Source organism: Giraffa tippelskirchi, chromosome 10 (genome assembly GCF_054371585.1).
Source record: "Giraffa tippelskirchi isolate mGirTip1 chromosome 10, T2T-mGirTip1v1.2.pri, whole genome shotgun sequence".
Classification (NCBI taxonomy): Eukaryota; Metazoa; Chordata; class Mammalia; order Artiodactyla; family Giraffidae; genus Giraffa; species Giraffa tippelskirchi.
In genome coordinates this window covers 161,696,472-161,717,978 of record NC_137284.1, presented here as the reverse complement: position 1 = coordinate 161,717,978, position 21,507 = coordinate 161,696,472, and the positions used below count along the sequence as shown (strand labels likewise).

The following is a 21,507-nucleotide window of genomic DNA, read 5'->3' as shown; positions in this document are numbered from 1 at the left end:
CTTGTGTGAATTACCCTCATGGGGTGGTTATTACGCAAAATAAGCGATCTGAAAAATGTTTTAGGCTTTAACATTATGCGAAGTTATTAGATAATTCCACAAAGGTAGCCTAATATCTCATCACGAATACATCATCTTGACTGCTGCAATCAACTAAATCTTATCAAATATTTAAATTTGCAAATTGTCCTTAAAGTCAGAATCCATAAAAGCACAAGGGTGTGTGCCTCAGGGGACCCTCACCTCCAAGACTTGCACAGGTACCCGGTGGTGCCCACTGTGTCACAGGGGCAAGCACATCGTCAGGAAAAAGTACTGATTCTGCTGAATTCCAAAGTGCACAGTGCACACTGAGTGCCTCAGAGTCGTCCCTGCACACTCACTCACTTCTGCAAAGCTGACCACAGTGAACCCATGCCAAGCATGTTCTCAATAATATCGTGGTGCGAGTTTGTTTCACAGGGGAATGATTTGCAGTATAATTATCTAATTGATAGGCTTTCTAGTTGCAAAGTTTCAGGGCAGATCTGGCCCCACCGCTCTGGGCGCCTCGTGCGCGGCCTGAGGGAGCTCCCCGAGGTGGGGAGCGGGCCTCGCTCACCCCTGTCTCCTCTGCAGCCTGCAGCGGCGTCTGGGACAACATTACTTGCTGGCGCCCCGCGGATGTTGGCGAGACCGTCACGGTGCCCTGTCCAAAACTGTTCAGCAATTTTTACAGCAAACCAGGTACCGTTCCGCTGTGTCATTTTTGAGCTTTTCGGGGGTTTTGGTCAGAGGGACTGGCTTCTCCACGAAGGCACAAGAAGTAGGGCATTGGTGGCCACGATCCGGTGGGTCTAGGAGCAGCCGTGCTGACCTGGCCTTAGAGCTTGGGAAGACAGCATGCCTCCTGCCAGGTCGTTCACCCCACAGCACATGCGGTGGGCTCAGATGGGAGACCCCGAGCAGGAGCCTGGCACACAGGTGCCCAGTGCAAACAAAGGGCCGTGGGCACCAGGCAGGGAGAGAACATGAATACCTGTCTTGCCTGGGCACCTGTGGCCCTCAGAGAGTGTCCTCCAGGTGTCCCCTGCTGGCCTGGGACGCATTCTCTCCCTCACAGGAAGCATCTCCTTTCCTGGACCGACTCTGGGTTCTCAGCCCCTGAACACCTGCAGGAGGTGCTCATGGGGCCGGGGCTGCCTCTTCCCAGGGCTTGCTCTGCATACAGACCCTGAAAACCCAGATGTTTGAGAAATACATCTGTTTTTTGTTTTTTTAAAAAAAGCTGTAGGTGGGAAATTGGCGGGGGGCGGGGGTGTCTCTCCAGACATTGGTGCACGTTGTCATGGCGAATATGCCAGTGGCCCTGGGGCCCACAGGAGGTCCGTTCCCCACCCCCCAAGCAGGGCTAGGATGGGGGTGGGAACGGCCCGCAGGAGACTCTGCCTCTGGGCAGGGAGCCGGGCTGGGTGTCGCTCCCAGGCAGGTCTTTGAAAGGGACGGTGTCAAACCTCCAGGTGCAGCAGGGCCAGGTTCAAGGACTCTGAGATCTGTTCTGATGAATGGACGGAAGCCCTCAGGGGGTCTACCCCATGAGGGGAGGGTGCTGCACCCTGCGTCCAGCAGCGAGAGGGCCCAGCCCTGCATTCCACCCGCTTCTCTCTAGAAGACGCGGGGCTGGTCCTCAGAGGGCTGCAGGGCTCTGACCTGCCCCTGACTCGGAGCCTGAACGAGACCCGGGATGGGAGCTGTTCCCCAGGACTGGTGCCTTGTGGAGCCCGCCGCCGCCCCAGCCTCGCCCCCGAGCCAGGACCCTCCGGAGCAGGGTCTGAGCCCAGCTGTCAGGACCAGACGCTGTGACCACGGCCCCTACGGGACGGTCACACGCAACCAAGCACTCAGCAGCAAGGAAAAGTGTGGGAAAAGTGCCAGCCGCTCTGTCACGTCTGAGTCGTTGAGACTCTGAGGACTGTAGTGACCCCCCAGGCTCCTCTCCATGGGATTCTCCAGGCAAGAATGCTGGAGCAGGCTGCCATTCCCTGCTCCAGGGGATCTTCCCAACCCAGGGACTGAACCCGTGTCTCCTGCACAGCAGGCGGCCTCTTTCTGAGCCATGAAGGGTGTGCAGTCAGCTTTGGGGGGCTGGGTGAGGGGGTGCCTGTCACCACTGTGCTGAGACCACCGTGAACCACAACTCAGCATGGCCAGAGTAGGGGGCGGCCTGGAGATACGGGGGCCCCGCAGCGGGGGGAGGTCCCACAGCGAGTGACACCCCCGGAGAGCCAGGTTCTCACAGATCCTGGGGGAGAGACGCTCTAACTGTGCCCTGCTTCCTTCACTGCCCCGCCCACTTCCCCTCACAGCCCCACCCCTCAGTGCCCCGCCCACTGACCCTCACAGCCCCGCTTCTCACTGCCCCTCCCCCGCCCTCACTGCCCCCTCCCTCACTTCCCCTCCCCCTCACTTCCCCTCCCCTCCCCCACTTTCTGTCCCTCCCCTCACTTCCCCTCCCCCTCTCCCTCACTTCTCCCCTCCCTCACTTCCCCCTCCCCTCACTTCCCCTCCCCTCTCCCCTCACTTCCCCTCCCCCTCCCCTCATTTCCCCTCCCCTCACTTCCCCTCCCCCTCACTTCCCCTCCCCCTCACTTCCCCTCCCCCTCCCCTCATTTCCCCTTCCCTCACTTCCCCTCCCCCTCACTTCCCCCCTCACTTCCCCTCCCCCTCCCTCACTGCCCCCCTCACTGCCCCCCTCCCCCATTTTCTGTCCCTCCCCTCACTTCCCCTCCCCCCTCTCCCTCACTTCTCCCCTCTCTCACTTCCCCTCCCCCTCACTTCCCCCCTCCCCTCACTTCCCCTCCCCTCTCCCCTCACTTCCTCCCTCCCCTCACTTCCCCTCCCCCTCCCCTCACTTCCCCCCTCCCCTCACTTCCCCTCCCCTCACTTCCCCTCCCCTCACTTCCCCTCCCCCCTCTCCCTCACTTCCCCCCTCCCCTCACTTCCCCTCCCCTCACTTCCCCTCCCCCTCACTTCCCCTCCCCCTTACTTCCCCTCCCCCTCCCCTCACTTCCCCCCTCCCCTCACTTCCCCTCGCCCCTCCCCTCACTTCCCCTCCCCTCGCTTCCCCTCCGCTCGCTTCCCCTCCCCCCTCCCCTCACTTCCCCTCCCCACTCACTTCCCCCCTCCCCTCACTTCCCCTCCCCCTCACTTCCCCTTCCCCCTCCCCTCACTTCCCCTCCCCCCCACTTCCCTGCGGGGCCCCCCCACCCCCTCTGCACTTTCCTGTCTCAGGTATCTCCTGCCCTCAGGTTTCACTGAAGAGTGTGACCCCAGGCAGATGACAGAAGGATGGATGGATGGGAAATTTGTAGGGTGAGGCCAATTGAAGCCTCTGCTTCGGTGTTTCCCGTGTACTAGCTGAGTAAGGGCCAGCTCGGCGCCCACTCCTGGCTGTCCAGAGCTCAGGGCACAGTCCCAAGGGCAGGTGGGCCACAAGCGTGCTGTGCACCTGAGGAGCTGACTGTACAGGCCTGAAGCGGACCGCTGGCTGTCAGCTGTGGAGCTGTGGGCCGGTGGCCACCTTCTTTAAGAGTCAGGTTTCTCGTCCACAACGGGGGATCGTTGCAGAGCCGCCTCATGAGCCGTCAGGGTTGCGGGAGTTACAAACGGAGCCCCGCACCCTGCTCTGCCATCGCTCATCTCTGTTCCCGACTCCATCTGGCAGGACAGGGTGATCGGGGTCTGGAGAGCAGGACGGGGTGATCGGGGTCTGGAGGGCGGGACGGGGTGATCGCGGTCCGGCTGCAGACACTTCCCACTTGACAGGATATGGCCCGTTTACTTCCACTCTGCTCTGTGGTGATCAGAGTACTGTTAACTTCACCCCACGTGACCACCATCATGTGCCCGTGCTTTGTTGGAGAACTTGCTCCCTCCAGACACTAGGGCCCCCGAACTGCAGAACCGCTGCCTGGGTTCCAGGGGTCAGGAGGCCTTCAGCAGTGGGCGCCCTGGTCCAGGCCCCGACCCTCACCAGCCCGAGGGAGAGAGAGGCCCCGAGGCGCAGGTGCAGGCCCTGGACACGCAGACAGACCCATGGCATTCACTTTCCAGGAAACATAAGCAAGAACTGCACCAGTGACGGGTGGTCAGAGACATTCCCGGATTTCATGGACGCGTGTGGCTACAGCGACCCTGAGGATGAGAGCAAGGTAAGGGCGCACGGCCCCCCCATCCTGCCGGCTCCCGGCGGGGCACCTTGTTCACTGCTCCCGGTCTTGTTCACATCTCCTTCCACTTCCGGTCAAATCCAGCCAGGCCCCTATTTCAGCTCAGCTGCCTGGGCTTCAGAATCGTGAAGGTTCTGTAAGGTTGGGGTGGGGAGACCTCTCCAGCCTGCTGCGTCTGGAACGTGACCCCAGAGTGGCGGTGCCTGCTGAGCCCAGCTGTAACGCGTGTCCTTTCTGCTGCGAGGGTTTCTTGTTCCCGTGGAGATGTCGCCACAATACAGGCTCTCGAGAAGCTGTGAAGCGGTTTTCTTAGCCTTGAGCCAGCCACAGGGATGGGACCAAGCTTGGAGCATCTTTGCAGACGTAGAGCTGGTGTGTCTGGCCAGAGCTGCCTGGGCTCAGTGCCTGCTGGTGATGCTTTCAGGCCGGGTCCAGACTTAGCCCAGGGTAGGCGAGGGTGAGAAGAGCCCCTCCTCCAGGAATGACTGCAGCTCCACTAAAGCCTGCCCTGGGCCTTCTGTGAACTCCCCAGCGCCGACTCACTCACCCAGCCGTGGCCCGTGATGGCGGTTACTTTGTTTACCACCAGAAGACCAGCCCACTGTCTCCCCTTGGGCTCTGTCACAAGTGCCATGACCTTGTGTGGACAGGGAAGAGCCTCAGGAGCCCCAGGTTGGGCCTGGTTCAGATGAGTCCTCCCTGCCAGCTTCGGGCGTTCAGTTCACTTGCTCAGTCGTGTCCGACTCTTTGCGACCCCGTGGACTGCAGCACACCAGGCCTCTCTGTCCATCACCAACTCCCAGAGTTGACTCAAACTCATGTCCATCGAGTCACTGATGCCATCCAACCATCTCATCCTCTGTCGTCCCCTTCTCCTCCCCCCTTCAATCTTTCCCAGCATCAGGGTCTTTTCCAATGAGTCAGTTCTTCGCATCAGGTGGCCAAAGTATTGGAGTTTCAGCTTCAGCATCAGTCCTTCCAAAGAATATTCAGGACTGATTTCCTTTAGGATGGACTGGTTGGATCTCCTTGCAGTCTAAGGGACTCTCAAGAGTCTTCTCCAACACCACAGTTGAAAAGCATCAGTTCTTCAGCACTCAGCTTTCTTTATGGTCCAACTCTCACATCCATACATGACTACTGGAAAAACCATAGCTTTGACTAGATGGGCCTTTGTAGGTAATATCTCTGCTTTTTAATACGCTGTCTAGGTTGATCATAGCTTTTCCTCCAAGGAGCAAGCGTCTTTTAATTTCATGGCTGCAATAACCATCTGCAGTGATTTTGGAGCCCAAAAAAATAAAGTCTGACACTGTTTCCGCTGTTTCCTCATCTATTTCCCATGAAGTGATGGGGCCAGATGCCATGATCTTAGTTTTCTGAATGTTGAGCTTTAAGCCAGCTTTTTCACTCTCCTCTTTCACTTTCATCAAGAGGCTCTTTAGTTCTTCTTCGCTTTCTGCCATAATGGTTGTGTCATCTGCGTGTCTGAGGTTATTGATATTTCTCCCAGCAATCTTGATTTCAGCTTGTGCTTTATCCAGCCCAGCGTTTCTCATGATGTACTCTGCATATAAGTTAAATAAGCAGGGTGACAATATACAGCCTTGATGTACTCCTTTCCCAATTTTGAACCAGCCTGTTGTTTCATGTCCAGTTCTAACTGCTGCTTCTTGACCTGCAGACAGACTTCTCAGGATGCAGGTCAGGTGGTCTGGTATTCCCATCTCTTGAAAAAATTTCCACAGTTTGTTGTGATCCACACAGTCCATGCATTGGGTGTGGGGCCCATTTAAAGAGCCTGGGGAATACCTGCCACCCAAACAGGACCCCAGAGAACCTTGGCAAAACCCTGTCTGTGGGGCTGAGGCCCACCTCCCGCCAGCCGCCCCTCAGCCCCCAGCCCCCATGTCAGTCTCACCGCTGAAGCCCCCTAAGTGAGACCCGCAGGGACATTGCTGCCCGTCGTTTTCCTGGATGACCAGGAGGCTCCTTTGCGCTCTTCACTAAGGTCTGTAATTTAAAGCCAGTTCCTCTCCTGTAGGATCAGGAAACCCTGGAGAAGAAGCACCTTTTTTTTGCGTATACCCCTCTAACTGGGAGGTCAGCCTGGTGAGCCGTGACTGGGTGGTCGGGGAGGATGACTGGTGGTGCGGCTGGGCGCCCGTGCCGTATGCTCCTCGCTGACAGATGTGAGGTTCTCCTGCGTGCGCTGTGCGTGGGGACCCACCAGCCCCCGCACAGACTCCATCCTTGGGGAGGCGCAGAGCCTACTCCTCTAACCACTGCAGGTTTGTGCGCATCGACCACCTGCCTGCCCCTCACCTCATTTAGTCCAGGTGATGGCCCACTTTATAGACGGAGAAACTGAGGTTTGGAGAAACAATGTGGTGTGGCCAGGGGCCCCCGCCATTCTGACGGGAGTCAGTCTGTCAGACCCCTCCTTGGGGGCAGTTCCCGAGCCCCCCACTGCCCGCACGAGGGGAAGCCACCCAGATGCGCTGGGATACAGCTGGGCAGCCAGGCCGGGGCTGCTGACTCGTCCACAGACCCCGCGTGGACCTGCCCCCTGGGGCGCTCTGCAGGGACCCCACAGAGAAGGGGCCGCCGGGAGGCCCCCCGTGGTCCCCGTGGCTGCAGCACAAAAGCAGGTGAGGCCTCGGTGCTGAGCCTGCGCCCTGGGTGGCGCTCACCGCCTCCACTGTCAGCCCCCGCCCCCCAGGACAGGCCTGAGTGCCACAGCCCGCGGGCTCGCTGGTGGCCTGGCCCCCAGGCGACTCAGAGACCACCAACGGGATCCAGGGCCAGCCACCTCTTCACGGGCCTGTGAGCCGTCTCAGGTTCCGGACTCACCCCAAACGGCTGTTCCGCGATATAAGGTGTCCAAACTGGGAACCGTCCCCTTGATGTTCTTCGAGTGAGCCTTAAACCGTGTAGCATTAACTCCAGTTTGAGGACCGTCCCTGTAGAGACAAGTGTCCCAGCCCTGTTCTGATGACCCTGTTCTGACCAGGAGCAAGGACAGCCCAACGACAGCCCAGCCCCTGTTGCCTCGCACGTCCTCCCAGATGGGCCAGGGCCACAGCCCAGTCTGGGCTGGAGAGCGCCCAGTCTGCGGGGCGTGGAGGGCGCATGGGGCTCCGACACCCACCTACCATTGCCCACAGCTCCTGTCCGCCGTCGCAGCCAGCCCGGCGTGGGTACCTCCCAGGCCTCGGGAGCCCGTCGGAGGGAGCAGAGTGTCCAGGGCCCCCCAGTGCTCATGTCACACGTGAATGTTCCGGGAAGCCCGGCGTTCCCCTCTGTCTTCAGACGACAAAGCACTGACGCGGCTTTAAAGGACACCCTGTGGGAACTGTGTCGGCTCAGACCCCTGAGGATGGAGCGCCTGTGACTTCCCGATGCTTTTCTATCCAGTGTGAAGAGCTATTTTTGTTCTCAGTTAAACATTTCAGAGACTCTGCAAGTATCACGAGTGCATATCCCCTGCTAATGGATTAGAAACTCAAAATATTTTAATATGAGAAAGTGAAGGAAATAATGGCACAAAGCCAAGATGAGTAACTCTCCCTGGTTGCAGCTCCCACGCGCACATACTTTGGATGCCTGGTTGTTTAGGGAGTCCGTGGAGGATGAGATCCTCCGGGCGTGGGGCTGCCCCAGCGAGGCCAGGATGGGCCCTCCCGGGTGGGGAGCGAGTGCCTGCAGCCCACCTGCCCCTCCGTGGGCTCCTGCTAGCGCGTCACTCCGCGTCTCACCAGCCCATCTTTCTCCCCAGTTCTACAGTTGTAATTGGATTTCCTGCTGTCACACAGCCAAACTCCACTCTGGGTGCTGTGCGTGCAACCTTTGTTGGTTTCAAAGTTAATTAAATTCAAGGGGAAAAACAGCCTCCACAAAAGCCACATATGGTGAAGGAATCAGGAGGTAAAGTAATGGGGATCGTGAGCCCTGAGAAGCAGACACAGGCTTGAAGACCCCAGAGGACCCCTTGGGTGACGGGCGGAGCTGTGACTGTGAAGCAGCGAGGGGCTGGGGGGCACTCAGCGGTCTAAGCCTGTGTTCCTGGTGCCGTGAAACCCTGACCCAGGCCCCGCTCAGCTTGGTACACCCTCTCACCGCATCCCAGCTTCCATAGATGAGGTCTCCCCCGTCTGTTCCTCCCCCAGCAGAAGCAGCTTCCAGCCTGTGTGTCTTCATCTTAAGCCTCTTCTCTTTTAACCCTTGGATAAAGGGCTTAATACCACTAAGAAGGTTTAAGGAAGCCCCGCCCTTATCATGGGAGTCTGGGATTTCCCTGCTGAGAGCTGAGGGTCTCCGGAGCCAAGGAGCTCGTCCTGCACCATGGCCTCGGCCTCAGGCGGGACCAGCCAGGACTGGGCGCTCCACCCGATGTCATCTGCCTGCCCACCTGCCCCTCGAGGCCCCCGACTAGTCCTGCCCCAGGCCCAGGGACTCTCCTGGCCCAGGGACTCCTCTGCAGCATGTCAGACAGACCCTGTCCTCCTGACTTCCCTTCTCTGCTGAAGGCCATCTGGAGGCTCCTGGCCAGAGAGTCCTGGCCAGCCTCCCTGCCTCCAGCTCCCACCTCCTGCCCAGTGTCCCACCCGAGAGCTGACAAAACATGCCAACAGCTCGAAGTCAGCAACCGTGATGAGTCTCTGTGGGCCCAGGAGGTCTCCTTTCCCCCGTTACCGAGAGCCTCCCAGATGAAGGACCCCAGGGCTGTACCCCGCTACAGCCACCAGGCGTGACTCAGTCACTGCATGTGGCTCCACGCCTCTCCACGGCCCCTCCCAAGGACAGCAGCCCAGCGACAGGCTGGCGTCCTGCGCTGGGTGGACACGCCAGGCCGGGCACTCCATACGTCTCCTACATTATATATTTGCTAACATAGGTCTTAAATAAAGAGCGCTTCTGCTAAATTTAGCCAAGAGAACTGTTTGGCATTTCAACCTTCCCATGCTTCAAGCAGACACATTTCTTCCATGTTATGCCATATTCCTAAAAATATTTCTGCGGTCTCCTCTCAGCTTTCAGACCACTGCAGTAACTTTCACATTGACCGCTACTGTCGCCTCCCCCAGGGTCCCCGTCCCTAGCGTGCGCAGTCCTTCCGTGTCAGATGCCTTCCATCTCTCACTCCCAGGCTCTGCAGGACCACGATGTCCCCGTGTCGGGGGGGTGGGGGGTGGGCGGTCGGCAGGGATGGCCTGCGTGGGGCGGAGGCCAGGATTGGAGCCCTAAGGTGCAGCCAGGCCCACACTCAGCTCCGTTACAGTGGCCAGTCCTGTTCTGCCTCCAAACAATCACCAAGGGCGGTGTCTTTGCCTCACTTTGCATCGAGTGGCGGGAGGAAGCTTCCCAGGGATGTTTCAGGGCACGCGAGGGCATGCTCACCGCGTGGACTGCGCATCAGATGATGGGGCGGCACTGCGTCGGGGCAGTGAGGCAGGCAGGGGAAGACCTGGCGATTCAGGCTGGGGGGGCCCCGCCAGCACGGCTGGGTGCCCACTGGCCCCAGCCATCCCCCCCAGGCACTCAGGAGGGGAGGCGCTGCTCCAGGGTGGGTTGGGGGCAACCAGGATATTCGCTGGATAATCCTGTCCATTTCCCCACATGACATACAAATTTCAGGACTAAAAGTCTGTGGTCCAAAGAGATTGAAGAAAATATGGAAATTAGCAATGCTTGTTTTACTGGGTGTTTGCAATCTGTTATAGACCTAGAAAGAGAGGACAGGCTTTGGGAGAAGCTCCCGTCTGCACTGTTAGGGTGGTACCACCTGTCACGGGGGTGGGATGTGGGCATTTCAGGGGCTGGACAAGGGCAGAAAGAGACTCCCCGCCCAGAAACGTGCTGATGAAGGCCAGGAAGTAGGGACCTCGAAGCTGCATGTCCCCTTTAGTGGTTTGGTTATATTTTCTACTTCTTCAAAAGTCAGCAAATACATTATTTCTATACTCAAATAGTTTTAAGTCCCCCCAGAACAAATTTCTGCTGTTTGACAAATCATCTCTCAGTGACATTTGCCTCCCACCCTCACTCTGTCAGGACAACGGGGAGACTCAACCATCAATTTCCTGCTGTCGAGCATTTCCTGAAGCCTGTTTGGAGGCAACTTTCTTGCAGGAGTGGTTCAAGGAACCCGGCTGGTTGTCCTGCAGCCTCTGAGGTGGGGGGGATGGAAGGGGGGCTGGGCGAGTGGCAGACCCCCGACCACACGCACACGCCGCCTCAGGTGTGATCAGCCCTGGTGTAACCCAGCACCGCGCGTCTTTGCGAAGGTGCTCCCTGACTGCTGTCTGGGTCCCCTGCCCAGGGCGCTGCCATCCGAGGAGCCAGGGTGGCTCTGGTGGTGTGGCCAGCCTCTCCCTCCCCAGCCTTTCTCTGTCCTTCCCTCGTCATGTTTGAGGCCTCGGCCCCACAGCCAGGCTGCCTGTGGGCTTTGCCTGGTGTTTCTAGAATCAGGCTCGGGTTCTCCACCGAGGGTGAGGATGCTCGGTGGCAAAGCACAGTTTCCCAATCTCTTTTTCTATCGCCTTTTCTTTATCATAAACCCTGTGCTCGAAATAGGTCTCAGTGGGAGAAAACATTCCAAAATATCTACTGCTTTTTTTTTTTAATCTCAGAAATGTCACATTTGGGTTTTAAAAGAAAATCTATTTTCCTCTAACCCATCCATACCAACAAAGGAGTGGTCCCTGTGGTGACTGAAAACAGGGAGCTGGGCGCACAGTTCTGACAGCTGTGCAGACAGGGACCCCGGGGCCCCAGGACCCCAGGATCCCGGGACCACTGCCTCTGGAGGGTCGCCTCCTGGCCCGCGGCCAGGCTGCCCGCCTCTCAGGGGTGCGGTCTCCACGGGGAGTCTGCCTATGCTGAGGGGGCATCAGTTGTGGGGACCGTCTGGACCCCCATCTCCTGCTCCTTCTTGAAGCCTCTGCTCGTCCTTGGGAGGGCAGTGGCCTCAGGAGCGACGTGAGTGATGTCCCCAGGTGAACCCGACTTGCCGTGACAAGGGCCTGGTCATTTCCTCCCGGGACAGCGCTGTCGGGGTGCCCAGCTGGGCTCAGGTCAGTTCCTCAGACGGCCCCGAAGGCTGCAGCGGAGTCCGGAGGGGCCCAGCACCAAGCCGGGGGCCCGCGTCTCCCCTTCGGGAGCCCCGCAGACGGGAGGAGGAGCTGCGATCAGCAGGAGCCCACCCGTCCATCAGCCCGTCCCCTGACACGATGCTGGCGGGCCGTGCGAGAGGCAGGACCACGCTGCCCCGTGGTGGGGCGGCGGGTGTGATTCCGGGCGCCCCGTGAAGCAGAGCATGAGCAAACGAAGCCTGACCAGGGGGACTCAGGGCGCCAATCCTTGAGGATCTCCTTCATCGTAAAAACGGTCTTCATTATAAAATCAGACCAAGCGCCGTAAATCACGTCTCGGGCGTTTACTGAGAGTGTTTACAGCTCTTGCATGGATTGTCTCATTTAACCCCCCGACAAGCCCAGGAGGTAGCGAAGGGACGCTCACCCCCGGGGTCCCCGGTGAGCGGAGAGGACGCACGCTGGTGCTCGCGCGGACACTGCCCCTGGGGCCTCTGTCTGCCCGGACACCCTGACCTGCGCTTTCTGGGAGCATCTTCTCACTTGGCTGTTTGCCATCTGAATCCGTTCTTTCCAGAAGCACCTGTTAAGTCCTTGGCCCATTTTTAATTGGGTTGTGTGTTTTCTCATTGTTGAGTATTAAGAGTTCTTTATATGTCTTGAATAACAATCCTTATCAGACGCTTTTGCAAATATTTTCTCCCTGTCTGTGGCTGGTCTTCTCATTCTCTGAAATTCTTTCACAGGATAGAATTTTTTAATTTTATTGAAGTCCAGCCTATCAATGATTTTTTTCATGAAAGGTGCCTTTGGCATTGTGTTTTTTTCAATTTATTTTTTATTGAAAGATAATTGCTTTACAGAATTTTGTTGTTTTCTGTCAAATGAATCAGCCATAGGTATACATATAGACATTGTATTTTAAAAAGCATCACAACCCAAGGGAATCTAGGTTTTCTCCTATGTTATTTTCTAGGAGTTATAGTTTTGCACTTTACCTTTACATCCATCGGAGCTTCCCTGATAGCTCAGATAGTAAAGAATCTGTCTGCAATGCAGGAGACCTGGGTTTGATCCCTGGGTCAGAACAATCCCCTGGAGGAGGAAATGGCACCCCACTCCAGTATTCTTGCCTGGAGAATCCCTTGGACAGAGTAGCCTGGTGGACTTTGGCCCATGGGGTCACAAAATGTCAGGACTGAGTGACTTCCAACTTCCTTTAGGGCTATAGCTCACTTTGAGTTAATTTTTGTGAAAGTATAAGGGTGTGTCTAGGTTCATTTTTTTGCATGTGGATGTCCAGTTGTCCCAGAAACGTTTGTTGAAGACTGTCTTTGCCCCAGTGTATTGCCTTTAGTTTTTTGTCAAAGACCAGTGGCTATCACATGGGTCTGTTTCTGGACTCCGTTCTGTCCTGCTCATCGATGTCCTTTTCTGCCCTTTCCACGGCACCAGTGTCTGATTCCTGCAGCTTAACAGGCAGCCTCGCGGTTCTGTTTGGGGAACCCCCCAGCTCCTGCTGCTGCCTGGTCTCCCCCTATTGTCCTGTGTCATCCCTTCTCTTGTGGACCCAAGGAGAGCCGTTGATTTCCAGTGTGTTCCGAGTTCTGCTCTTTGTTTGGATAGAGTGGTGATGTCCGGGTCCTTATCTGAACTGACCGATTCCTCTTAAAGGAAAAAGCTGAAACAGATGGGTAACTTGCCCTCAGGGAGGGGCCTCTGCAGGGAGAAGACACTGGGTCTGGGTGGGGTCTCAACCCTGCACCTTGGTGGCCCCGTGTTTTAGGACAGTTCCCAGACTCAGGTCCCATTTGTATAGGAGAAGGGTGGCAAGAATGCGTCTGCTCCTCCACAGGCCTTTGGAAGAAGAGAATGAATGAACTTCTGTGTTACATTCTGTAAACTGCAAAGCACCATCACAATTAGGTTATAGGTAGAATCTTCTAATCAGAATGGGTGGGTCTTAAAAGATATTTGCCAACGACCTTCAGGAGGAAAAACTCAACTGTGAGATTGTTACCAACGTGACAGCGAGCCTCCGCATGAATCCTGAGATGGGACCTGAGCCTGGACCACAGGCCCTGAAGACGGGCCAGGCTGTCGTTTCTGGCGGCCTCTAAAATGAAGACGCCCCCAGCTTCCATATTTGAGGTGAGAACAGGAACCTCCTTGCACGTGACACAGAGGCTGCCTCCTGGCCCTGCAAGGCTGCCGATCCACAGGCTCCAAGATCCTGCCCCGCGCCAAAGCCGCCACAAGGAAGGGCCCCAGACAGGCCAGCCCACTGTGTGTCCTGCTGTGGGCAGCACATGCTGCCCGCTCCACCCTCCGCCCCACCGGATGGCGTGCGTGGGTCCCTGCGGTGACTTCTCGGAGGAGCTGGGAGACCCAGCAGGACCAGCGTGTTCTGGGCAGCTACCAAGCAGAGTGAGTGCCCTGTGCTCCTGATGCCTCCACGTGACACCCGACGGCCCCGCCCCCGCCCTGTGCAGAGACACCCAGGTGTCCCCAGCGCCCCCACACCCCCTCTGAGCCCCTGCCCATCCTTACTGCCAGCCAGCCACGAGGGGTCCCTGCCCCTCCCTCCCCCGCCCCCCCAGTCCCCGCCTCTGCCGTGGCCACTCCGTCTGAGTTTGCAGTTAGAAGCACAGGTTAGCACTTACTCGTCCATTTTTCAGGATTTGTGTTAGTCTTGTTCACCCAACAGGACGTTGTATGTCCTACGTTCCCCAGAGACAGGGGCCGTGCATTTTAATCAAGTGGTTCCTGTCGAGACAGACACTGCGTATCAACGGTGGTTTCCTTTGCATTCCTGGGGCCCCAGGTACGCAGGTTAATCATTACCAAAAGGTCTGGGAGAATGAATTAGCTTTTGTGTTACAAAGGTAGTGAAGCATGGGGCTTCCGCGGGTTCAAAAGAGAACCCGTCAGGGTGTTTGTGCCTCAGCTGGGGGGTGAGGCGATGGGCCGAGCCAGGCTCTAATCAGAAGTTTCCCGAATCAAGTCTCTGGTCCAGCCAAGGAGCTTTCAGCTCTTGATTGAAATCCACAGTTAGAAATGGGTTTCACGCTGAGAGCCAACACAAACACTTCACAAAGCCACATTTTCCACGCTACCTTCTTATAAGTGTTGGTTCTTACCTTCGGAATTGATTGCATTACCCACTACTGGGTTATAAATAGGGTGGCTGTATAAAATATCGACCAAACCTGGCCTCTCAGGAGCGAACGGGAGCTATTAATATTCCCGGGGACGGCAGAGGCGAAGCAGGCCTGGTGGGCCAAGGGGAGGCTCCATCGCTTAGTTATGACTCGGCCTTTGCACACACAGGCCAGGCCGCGGGGCGCCTCGGGGAGGGCTCTGTGGGCAGCTCCAGGCAGCGGACACGCGTGGACGGCTGGGTCTGCGGGGGACTCGCTCGCCACCTGGCCCCACACGCTTGCTGAGGCAGGAGGCCGCCCTGGGTGATGGCCGGGGGAAGGGGCGGCGTCTTTGCCCAGCAGGGCCTCGACGGCTCAGCAGGCAGGGTCTCATCCCCGCTGCCCACCGCAGGCCCCTCCCAAGGCTCCGAAGCTTCGAGAAGGGGAAGCTCCTGGCGTGCTTTCCCCGCTGCCTGATCACGTGATGACGGTGACACGCTGTAAAGCGTTTTCCCAAGTAAATCAGAGCCTCACACTCGTGCCTGTGACACGACCTTTAGGGCATCTCCCCTTAGAGTCATGACGTGTGTGTTGCTGGGGGGCTCGTGCCGAAGCCCTGGAAACGTGGCCCCCCCCGCCCTTGGGTGTCCCCTTAGGGGGCACCCTCAGCCCCACCGGGACTGACCTGTCTGTTCCCTGATAATCAATCACCTTTACAGCTTCAGCCCCTCAAGAGCAGGCACCCCCAGAAAAGTTCTGCCCCCTCTCCACTCCCAGGAATCATCCTGTAGGCCTCAAGCTTCGAGAATCTGAGGACTCTCTGGGAGAACAAGAATACAGCATTGAACACGAGCGCGTTGTTTATCCTGGACGAGAAGGGACATGTCAGGTCCTGGGAGGCTCCGCCGTTGAGGCCTCCCCTCCTGCCATCTGTGCACTCGGAGACTGTCCAGCTCTCGCAGAGCCGTTCCGCAGGGACCCGCCTGCCCTCCTGGGCTCCCTGCGCTGAGTCACGTCGCTGGCAGAGACGCCGGGGTCCCTGGCCCCTGGCGCCCGCTCTGTGCCAGGCAAGGTCGCTTTGCTCCAGGAAGAACTGGCAGCCGGAACTCAGGCCTTCCCTTGTTTCGGAAGAGCGCGGGCACCGCATCCATTCAGGGAGGGAACAAAGCGGAGCAGCCGCCTGACTGAGGGCGGCGGCCGAATTAGCTGCCTGACTGGGCTTTTAGGTTTGCGCCCTTGTTTCGGGACGACAGGGTTTTAACAGTTCAGAGTAACAGTGGCCTCTGACCCACATGCTGATGGACAGCGGTCCCGCCTCACTCAGGCCCGACGGTCCCCGCACTAGACACCGTCAGTAGCAGAACCACAGCCGGGCCAGCCCGACCCCATTGCTGGTCCTCCGAGAGACACCCCGGGACAGTGGAGACGTCTGGCCACGGCGGGATACAGAGCAGTCGTTTCAGAGGACGGCTCAGGCCTCGGCTCTTGTGTGCGAGGCTCGTCTGCTGTTTTTAACGAGTTTTCTCCGTTCACCCCAATGTAATCCTTAGACACCCATCGGAGAAGCCTCGGGGAAAGCCCCAGAGGTCCCCTTCCTCCCTAAGATGCCCCGGTCAGGATTGGGGGATGTGATGTCAAGTCTGAAACCCAACTACATAAACTTGAGGACAGCACCACTGCAGGGCACACGTGAAGGTTTTCTCTTAGGAGACAGTGAAAAACTTACTGGGACTGCACGGGAAACAGCAAAATCCGCAACAGATGCCCTCCGTGATTTTTTTGCCCAAGATACCACAAGGGTCCAAACGTGTACAGTACACAGGTTAGGGTGATGGGCAACTCTGAACACTTGAAAGGGTCTGCAAAGGCCGTGTGTGTGGACAGAGGCTGGCAGAGACCGTCTGGCTCATCAGCAGTGTAGCCAGACATGGCCTGTATGACTCCAAACCCCATACAGTCAAACATCAGCTAAGCAGTGTATTCTCTGAGCTAACTTCTTACGGCCCGCAGTTTAGTGGATGCCCAAAGGGCTTACAAAGAAGGGAGTTAAGAACTGCAGAGTATACTGCATGTTCTTTGATCACCTCTCACTGGCATCAGGAAAACAAGTCCTTACTGACAATATAATTAAAAACATTAAAAACATCCTTTTGATACTTCACTAGACTAGATATCTAGTTCTAAGACTTCTATAAATTCACAAAGTTCATAAGAATAAGTTTGGGGAGGGTGTCATCCTATTATCCTGACTGGGTCACAAGTGAATATTAAATTGAGCCAGTCATGTGGAATAAATCTTTTGTGTATCAAGAAATTATCACAAAGGAGCGTTTAGATAAGCCCGTCACCCTGAAGGGGACAAAGGCTTCCGAATTTCAGAGGAGTTAGAAGGGGGGTGAGCACTGGACTCGTTGCAGTTCCCCCAGGTATTTGCGCCTTCAGCTCTGCTTCGTGAGGTTTGTGGTGCAGATTATGGATGTTAACAGATGATAGAAAATAGGTATTTTCTCCCTTGGGAGCTTGACAGTAGTTTTGCTGGGAACTGAAGGCTGAAGGCCCGTTACCGACCTCTGAGCAGCCTCTGTCCTCATGTGTGGTTTGTGCATAGCCGGCTCCTATTTCTGCTCCTCTGACTACACGAGCAGCAGTGTGAACAGGGTGGGGGCCCTCCAGGAGGAGAGCGTGGGCAGTGCCCACTCTGTCCCTCCCCCGCCCGCGCTCATGTGTTTACTTCAAAGTTACCATTGTGCGCAATGTACACCCTGCTTGTTCTGTTTTACAGAGTATTATATATCATGAACATTTTCTGAAGTCAGTCAACATCCTTCAAAAACAAGATTGTTAAGGGAGTGTGATATTCTGTTTTATAAATACGCTGAGTTTACTCAGTCATTCATAGCTTAGACTGTTTCTAATATCTTATTATTCTAACCAAACAAATCTGTGTACCAATCTCAAATTCCTGGTTAAAGGACATGAAGTATGAAAAGGATGTTTTTAATGTTTTTAATTATGTTGTCAAACAGCTTTCCCTGAAACGTGCCGATGTGTATTTTCACTGGGAATGGATGTGATTTAGCTGACACCCTCACCAGCAGTTTCACATTCTTTCAATTATCACCAATTTTGCAAACAAAAAAGTGATGGTATTATTTTCATTGTACTTGGTTGATCCTAGTGGACTCGGGCTGCCCGTGGGTTTCCTTTGCCAGCTTCCCTGTCAGGCTATCCTCCTTCCCGGCCGCCAGTCTTCCCCGGGAGCTGTCACCCTAGTTGTGCCTTCCTGCAAGCCGGTTTCTTGTTATGCTGCTCACTACGGAGACTCCGAGCTGAGACACGCAGGAGGAGCACTCCTGACCGGGCAGCGCTGGGGGGCCTGGCAGGTGCAAACACAGGTTCTCCCAGAAGGCAATCCTTGCCCAGGCCTCCCAAATTCCCGAAACCAGCCCCAAAGATGAGCTCACGCCTAAAAGTACAAACCGCACAAAGAAGCTTCCCAGGTGGCGCTAGTGGTAAACAACCCACCTGCCAATGCAGGAGACAAGAGACACAGGTTTGATCCCTGGGTTGGAAAGATCCCCTGGAAGAGAGCATGGCAACCCACCCCCGTATTCTCGCCTGGGAAATCCCATGGACAGAGGAGTTTGGCAGCTACCGTCCATTGGTTGCACAGTCGGACACAACTGAGTGACTTGGGACACACACAAAGAAGAAAGCACTGTGAACCAGTCAGCAGATCACAAACAGTGAAATCATATCCCCAAACTGGAGACAATGGATTCATCACACACAGAATACATAGGTGCATTTAAAATGTTTTTTTTTTAAAGGAGGAAACTGAAAATAACCAAAGACAAGATATTCCAGAAAGGACCTGCTCTGACTAGTTCCAAATAGGAAAAGGAGTACATCAAGGCTGTATATTGTCACCCTGCTTACTTAACTTACATGCAGAGTATATCATGAGAAACGCTGGGCTGGATGAAGCACAAGCTGGAATCAAGATCGCAGGGAGAAATATCAATAACCTCAGATACACAGATGACAGCACACTTATGGCAGAAAGCGAAGAAGAACTGAAGAGCCTCTGATGAAAGTGAAAGAGGAGAGTGAAAAAGTTGGCTTAAAGCTCAACATTCAGAAAACTAAGATCATGGCATCCGGTCCCATCACTTCATAACCAATAGATGGGGAAACAGTGGAAACAGTGGCTGACTTTATTTTTTGGGGCTCCAAAATCACTGCGGATGGTGACTGCAGCCATGAAATTAAAAGATGCCTACTCCTTGGAAGGAAATTTATGACCAACCTAGACAACATATTAAAAAACAGAGACATTACTTTGTCAACAAAGGTCCATCTAGTCAAGGCTATGGTTTTTCCAGTAGTCATGTATGGATGTGAGAGTTGGACTATAAAGAAGGTGGAGCGCCAACGAATTGATGCTTTCAAACTGTGGTGTTGGAGAAGACTCTTGAGAGTCCCTTGGACAGCAAGGAGTTAAAACCATCAATACTAAAGGAAATCAACCCTGAATATTCACTGGAAGGATTGGTTCTAAAGCTGAAGCTCCAATACTTTGGCCACCTGATACAAAGAGTGACTCATTGGAAGAGACCCTGATGCTGGGAAAGATTGAAAGCAAGAGGAGAAGGGGATGACAGAGGATGAGATGGTTGGATGGCATCACTGACTTAATGACATGACTTTGAGCAAACTCCAGGAGATAGTGAAGGACAGGGAAGCCTGGAGTGCTGCAGTCCATGGGGTCACAAGAAGAGTCATTCATGACTTAGAGACTGAACAACAACAACAAAGACTGACCAAGAAGATGAAAGACTTATATGCTGAAAACTATAAAACACTAATAAAGGAAATTGAAAATTATTTTAAACATGGAAAGAAACCACATGCTCTTGGATTGGAAAACTTATCATTAAAGTGACCATACTGCCCAAAGCAATATACAGATTTAATGCAATCCCTATCAAATTACCCATGACATTTTTCACAGAACTAGAACAAATAACCTTAAAAATTATATAGAACCACGAATGGCCCAGAATTGCCAAAGTAATACTGAAGAAAAAGAACAAAGCTTGAGGCATAACCATCCCAGACTTCAGACAATACCACAAAGCTACAGTAATCAAAACAGCATGGTATTGGCACAAAAACAGAACTATGGATCAATGAAACAGAGCAGAGAGTCTAAAAATAAACCCACACGTCTATGACCAGTGAATCCTCAACAAAGGAGACAAGAATATACAACAGAGGAAAAACAGTCTCTTCAGCAAGTGCTATTGGGAAAACTGGTCAGCTGCATATAAAACAATGAAGTTAGAACACTCCCTCATACTATATACAAGAATAAACTCAAAACGACTTAAAGACTTAAATATGAGGCAGTGCGCTATGAAACTCCTAGAAGAGAACGTAGGCAAAACATTCCGACATAAATCATAGCAGTGTTTTCCTCAATCAGTCTTCCAAAGCAATAGAAATAAAAGCAAAAATAAACAAGTGGGGTTAAGCTTATAAGCTTTTGCACAGTGAATGAAAGCATAAACAAAATAAAAAGACAATCTACGAACTGAGAGAAAACATTTGCAAATGATGAGACTGACAAAGGCTTACTTCCCAAAATATACTTCAAGCAGCACAAAAACAGTAAGATAAACAACCCAAAAAAAAAAAAAAATGAGCAGGAGACCTAGACATTTCTCCATAGAAGACATCCAGATGGTCAACAGGCATGTGAAAGCACACTCAACATCACTAATTAGTAAGGAAATGGAAATCAAAAGTACAACGAGGTGTCACTTCACCTGGTCAGACTGGCCATCATTAAAGACTACAAATAATAAATGCTGGAGAGAGTGTGGAGAACAAGGAACCCTCCTCCACTGTTGGTGGGAGTGTAAGCTGGTGCGGCCACAATGCAGAACAGCATGGAGGTTCCTTTAAAAACCAAAATAGAGCTACTATATGATCCAGCAATCCCACTCCTGAGCATATATCTGGAGAAAATTCTGATTAGAAAAGAAACATTCATCCCAATGTCCATCACAGCATTGCTTGCAGTAACCAGGGCATGGAAACAATGTTTGTCCATCAGTAGGTGAACGGATAAAGACGAGGTGGGGCATATATACAGTGGAATGCCACTCTGCCTTAGAAAGCGTGAAATAATGCCATTTGTCGCAACACGGAGAGGCACCTAGAGACTATCATACTAAGTGAAGCAAGAAAAGAAAAATGTCATATGGTATTAATTGTATGTGAAATGTAAAATACGATATAGATGAACTTACTTACAAAACAGAAACAGACTTACAGACACAGAAGACAAATTTGTGGTTACCAAAGCAGATGGGGGGAAGGTATAAATTAGGAGTTTGGAACGAAGGTACACACACCACTATCTGTAAAACAAATAAACAACAAAGGGAATTATGCCCAGTATTTTGTGATAACCTATAAAGGAAATGAATATGTGTGTATAACTGAGTCATTGTGCTGTACATCTGAAACTAACCCAACATTGTAAATCAACCACAGTTCAATTTTAAAATGAAAGTCAAGTGGATTCATCAAGGAGCAAAATCAGATACAGATGAAAAGAAATTTCTGAAACAGGGAAGATAAGTCCAAAGAAACTGCCAGGACACCGCAGAGGGGTGAGGGGCAGGCCGTGGAGGGTTCCCGGAATGAGGGGGCAGTGTCACTGTGATCGCAGCCCCAGCAGGAGGGACAGACCCCGGCCACCCAGGCACCGCGGTGAGACCAGAAGACACCCAGCCGCTGAGAGTCTGAGACATACTGCCCCCCCGCAGCCGCGCAGACGCCGTCTCCTCCGTGGGGCTCTGGGGACCCAGCAGAGAGCAGCGCTCAGAAGCGCAGGAGGGAGAGATGGTCCAGGAAACGAGCCTGATGGGTCCACGGCTGCAGACCCGCCTGACGTGCCTGAGGAGTGCGTCCAGGGGACACAGAAAGCAGAGAGGGGACTGAGAATCAGCAGACATGTGAGAAGAGGTCGAGAAGGGAAAAGGCAGCAGACCG

The 21,507-nt window shown here is 54.3% G+C and overlaps 1 protein-coding gene across 2 annotated transcripts in view; it reads left to right on the top strand.

Moving 5' to 3' along the window:
* Positions 1-21,507, top strand: part of VIPR2 (vasoactive intestinal peptide receptor 2) — a 69,011-nt gene that overhangs the window by 22,593 nt on the left and 24,911 nt on the right. For both annotated transcript variants that reach the window (XM_081535585.1, XM_081535584.1), the window contains exons 3-4: positions 619-726; positions 4,093-4,190. In XM_081535585.1, the coding sequence (XP_081391711.1) occupies positions 619-726; positions 4,093-4,190 (206 nt within the window). The remainder of the gene's footprint in view (positions 1-618; positions 727-4,092; positions 4,191-21,507) is intronic.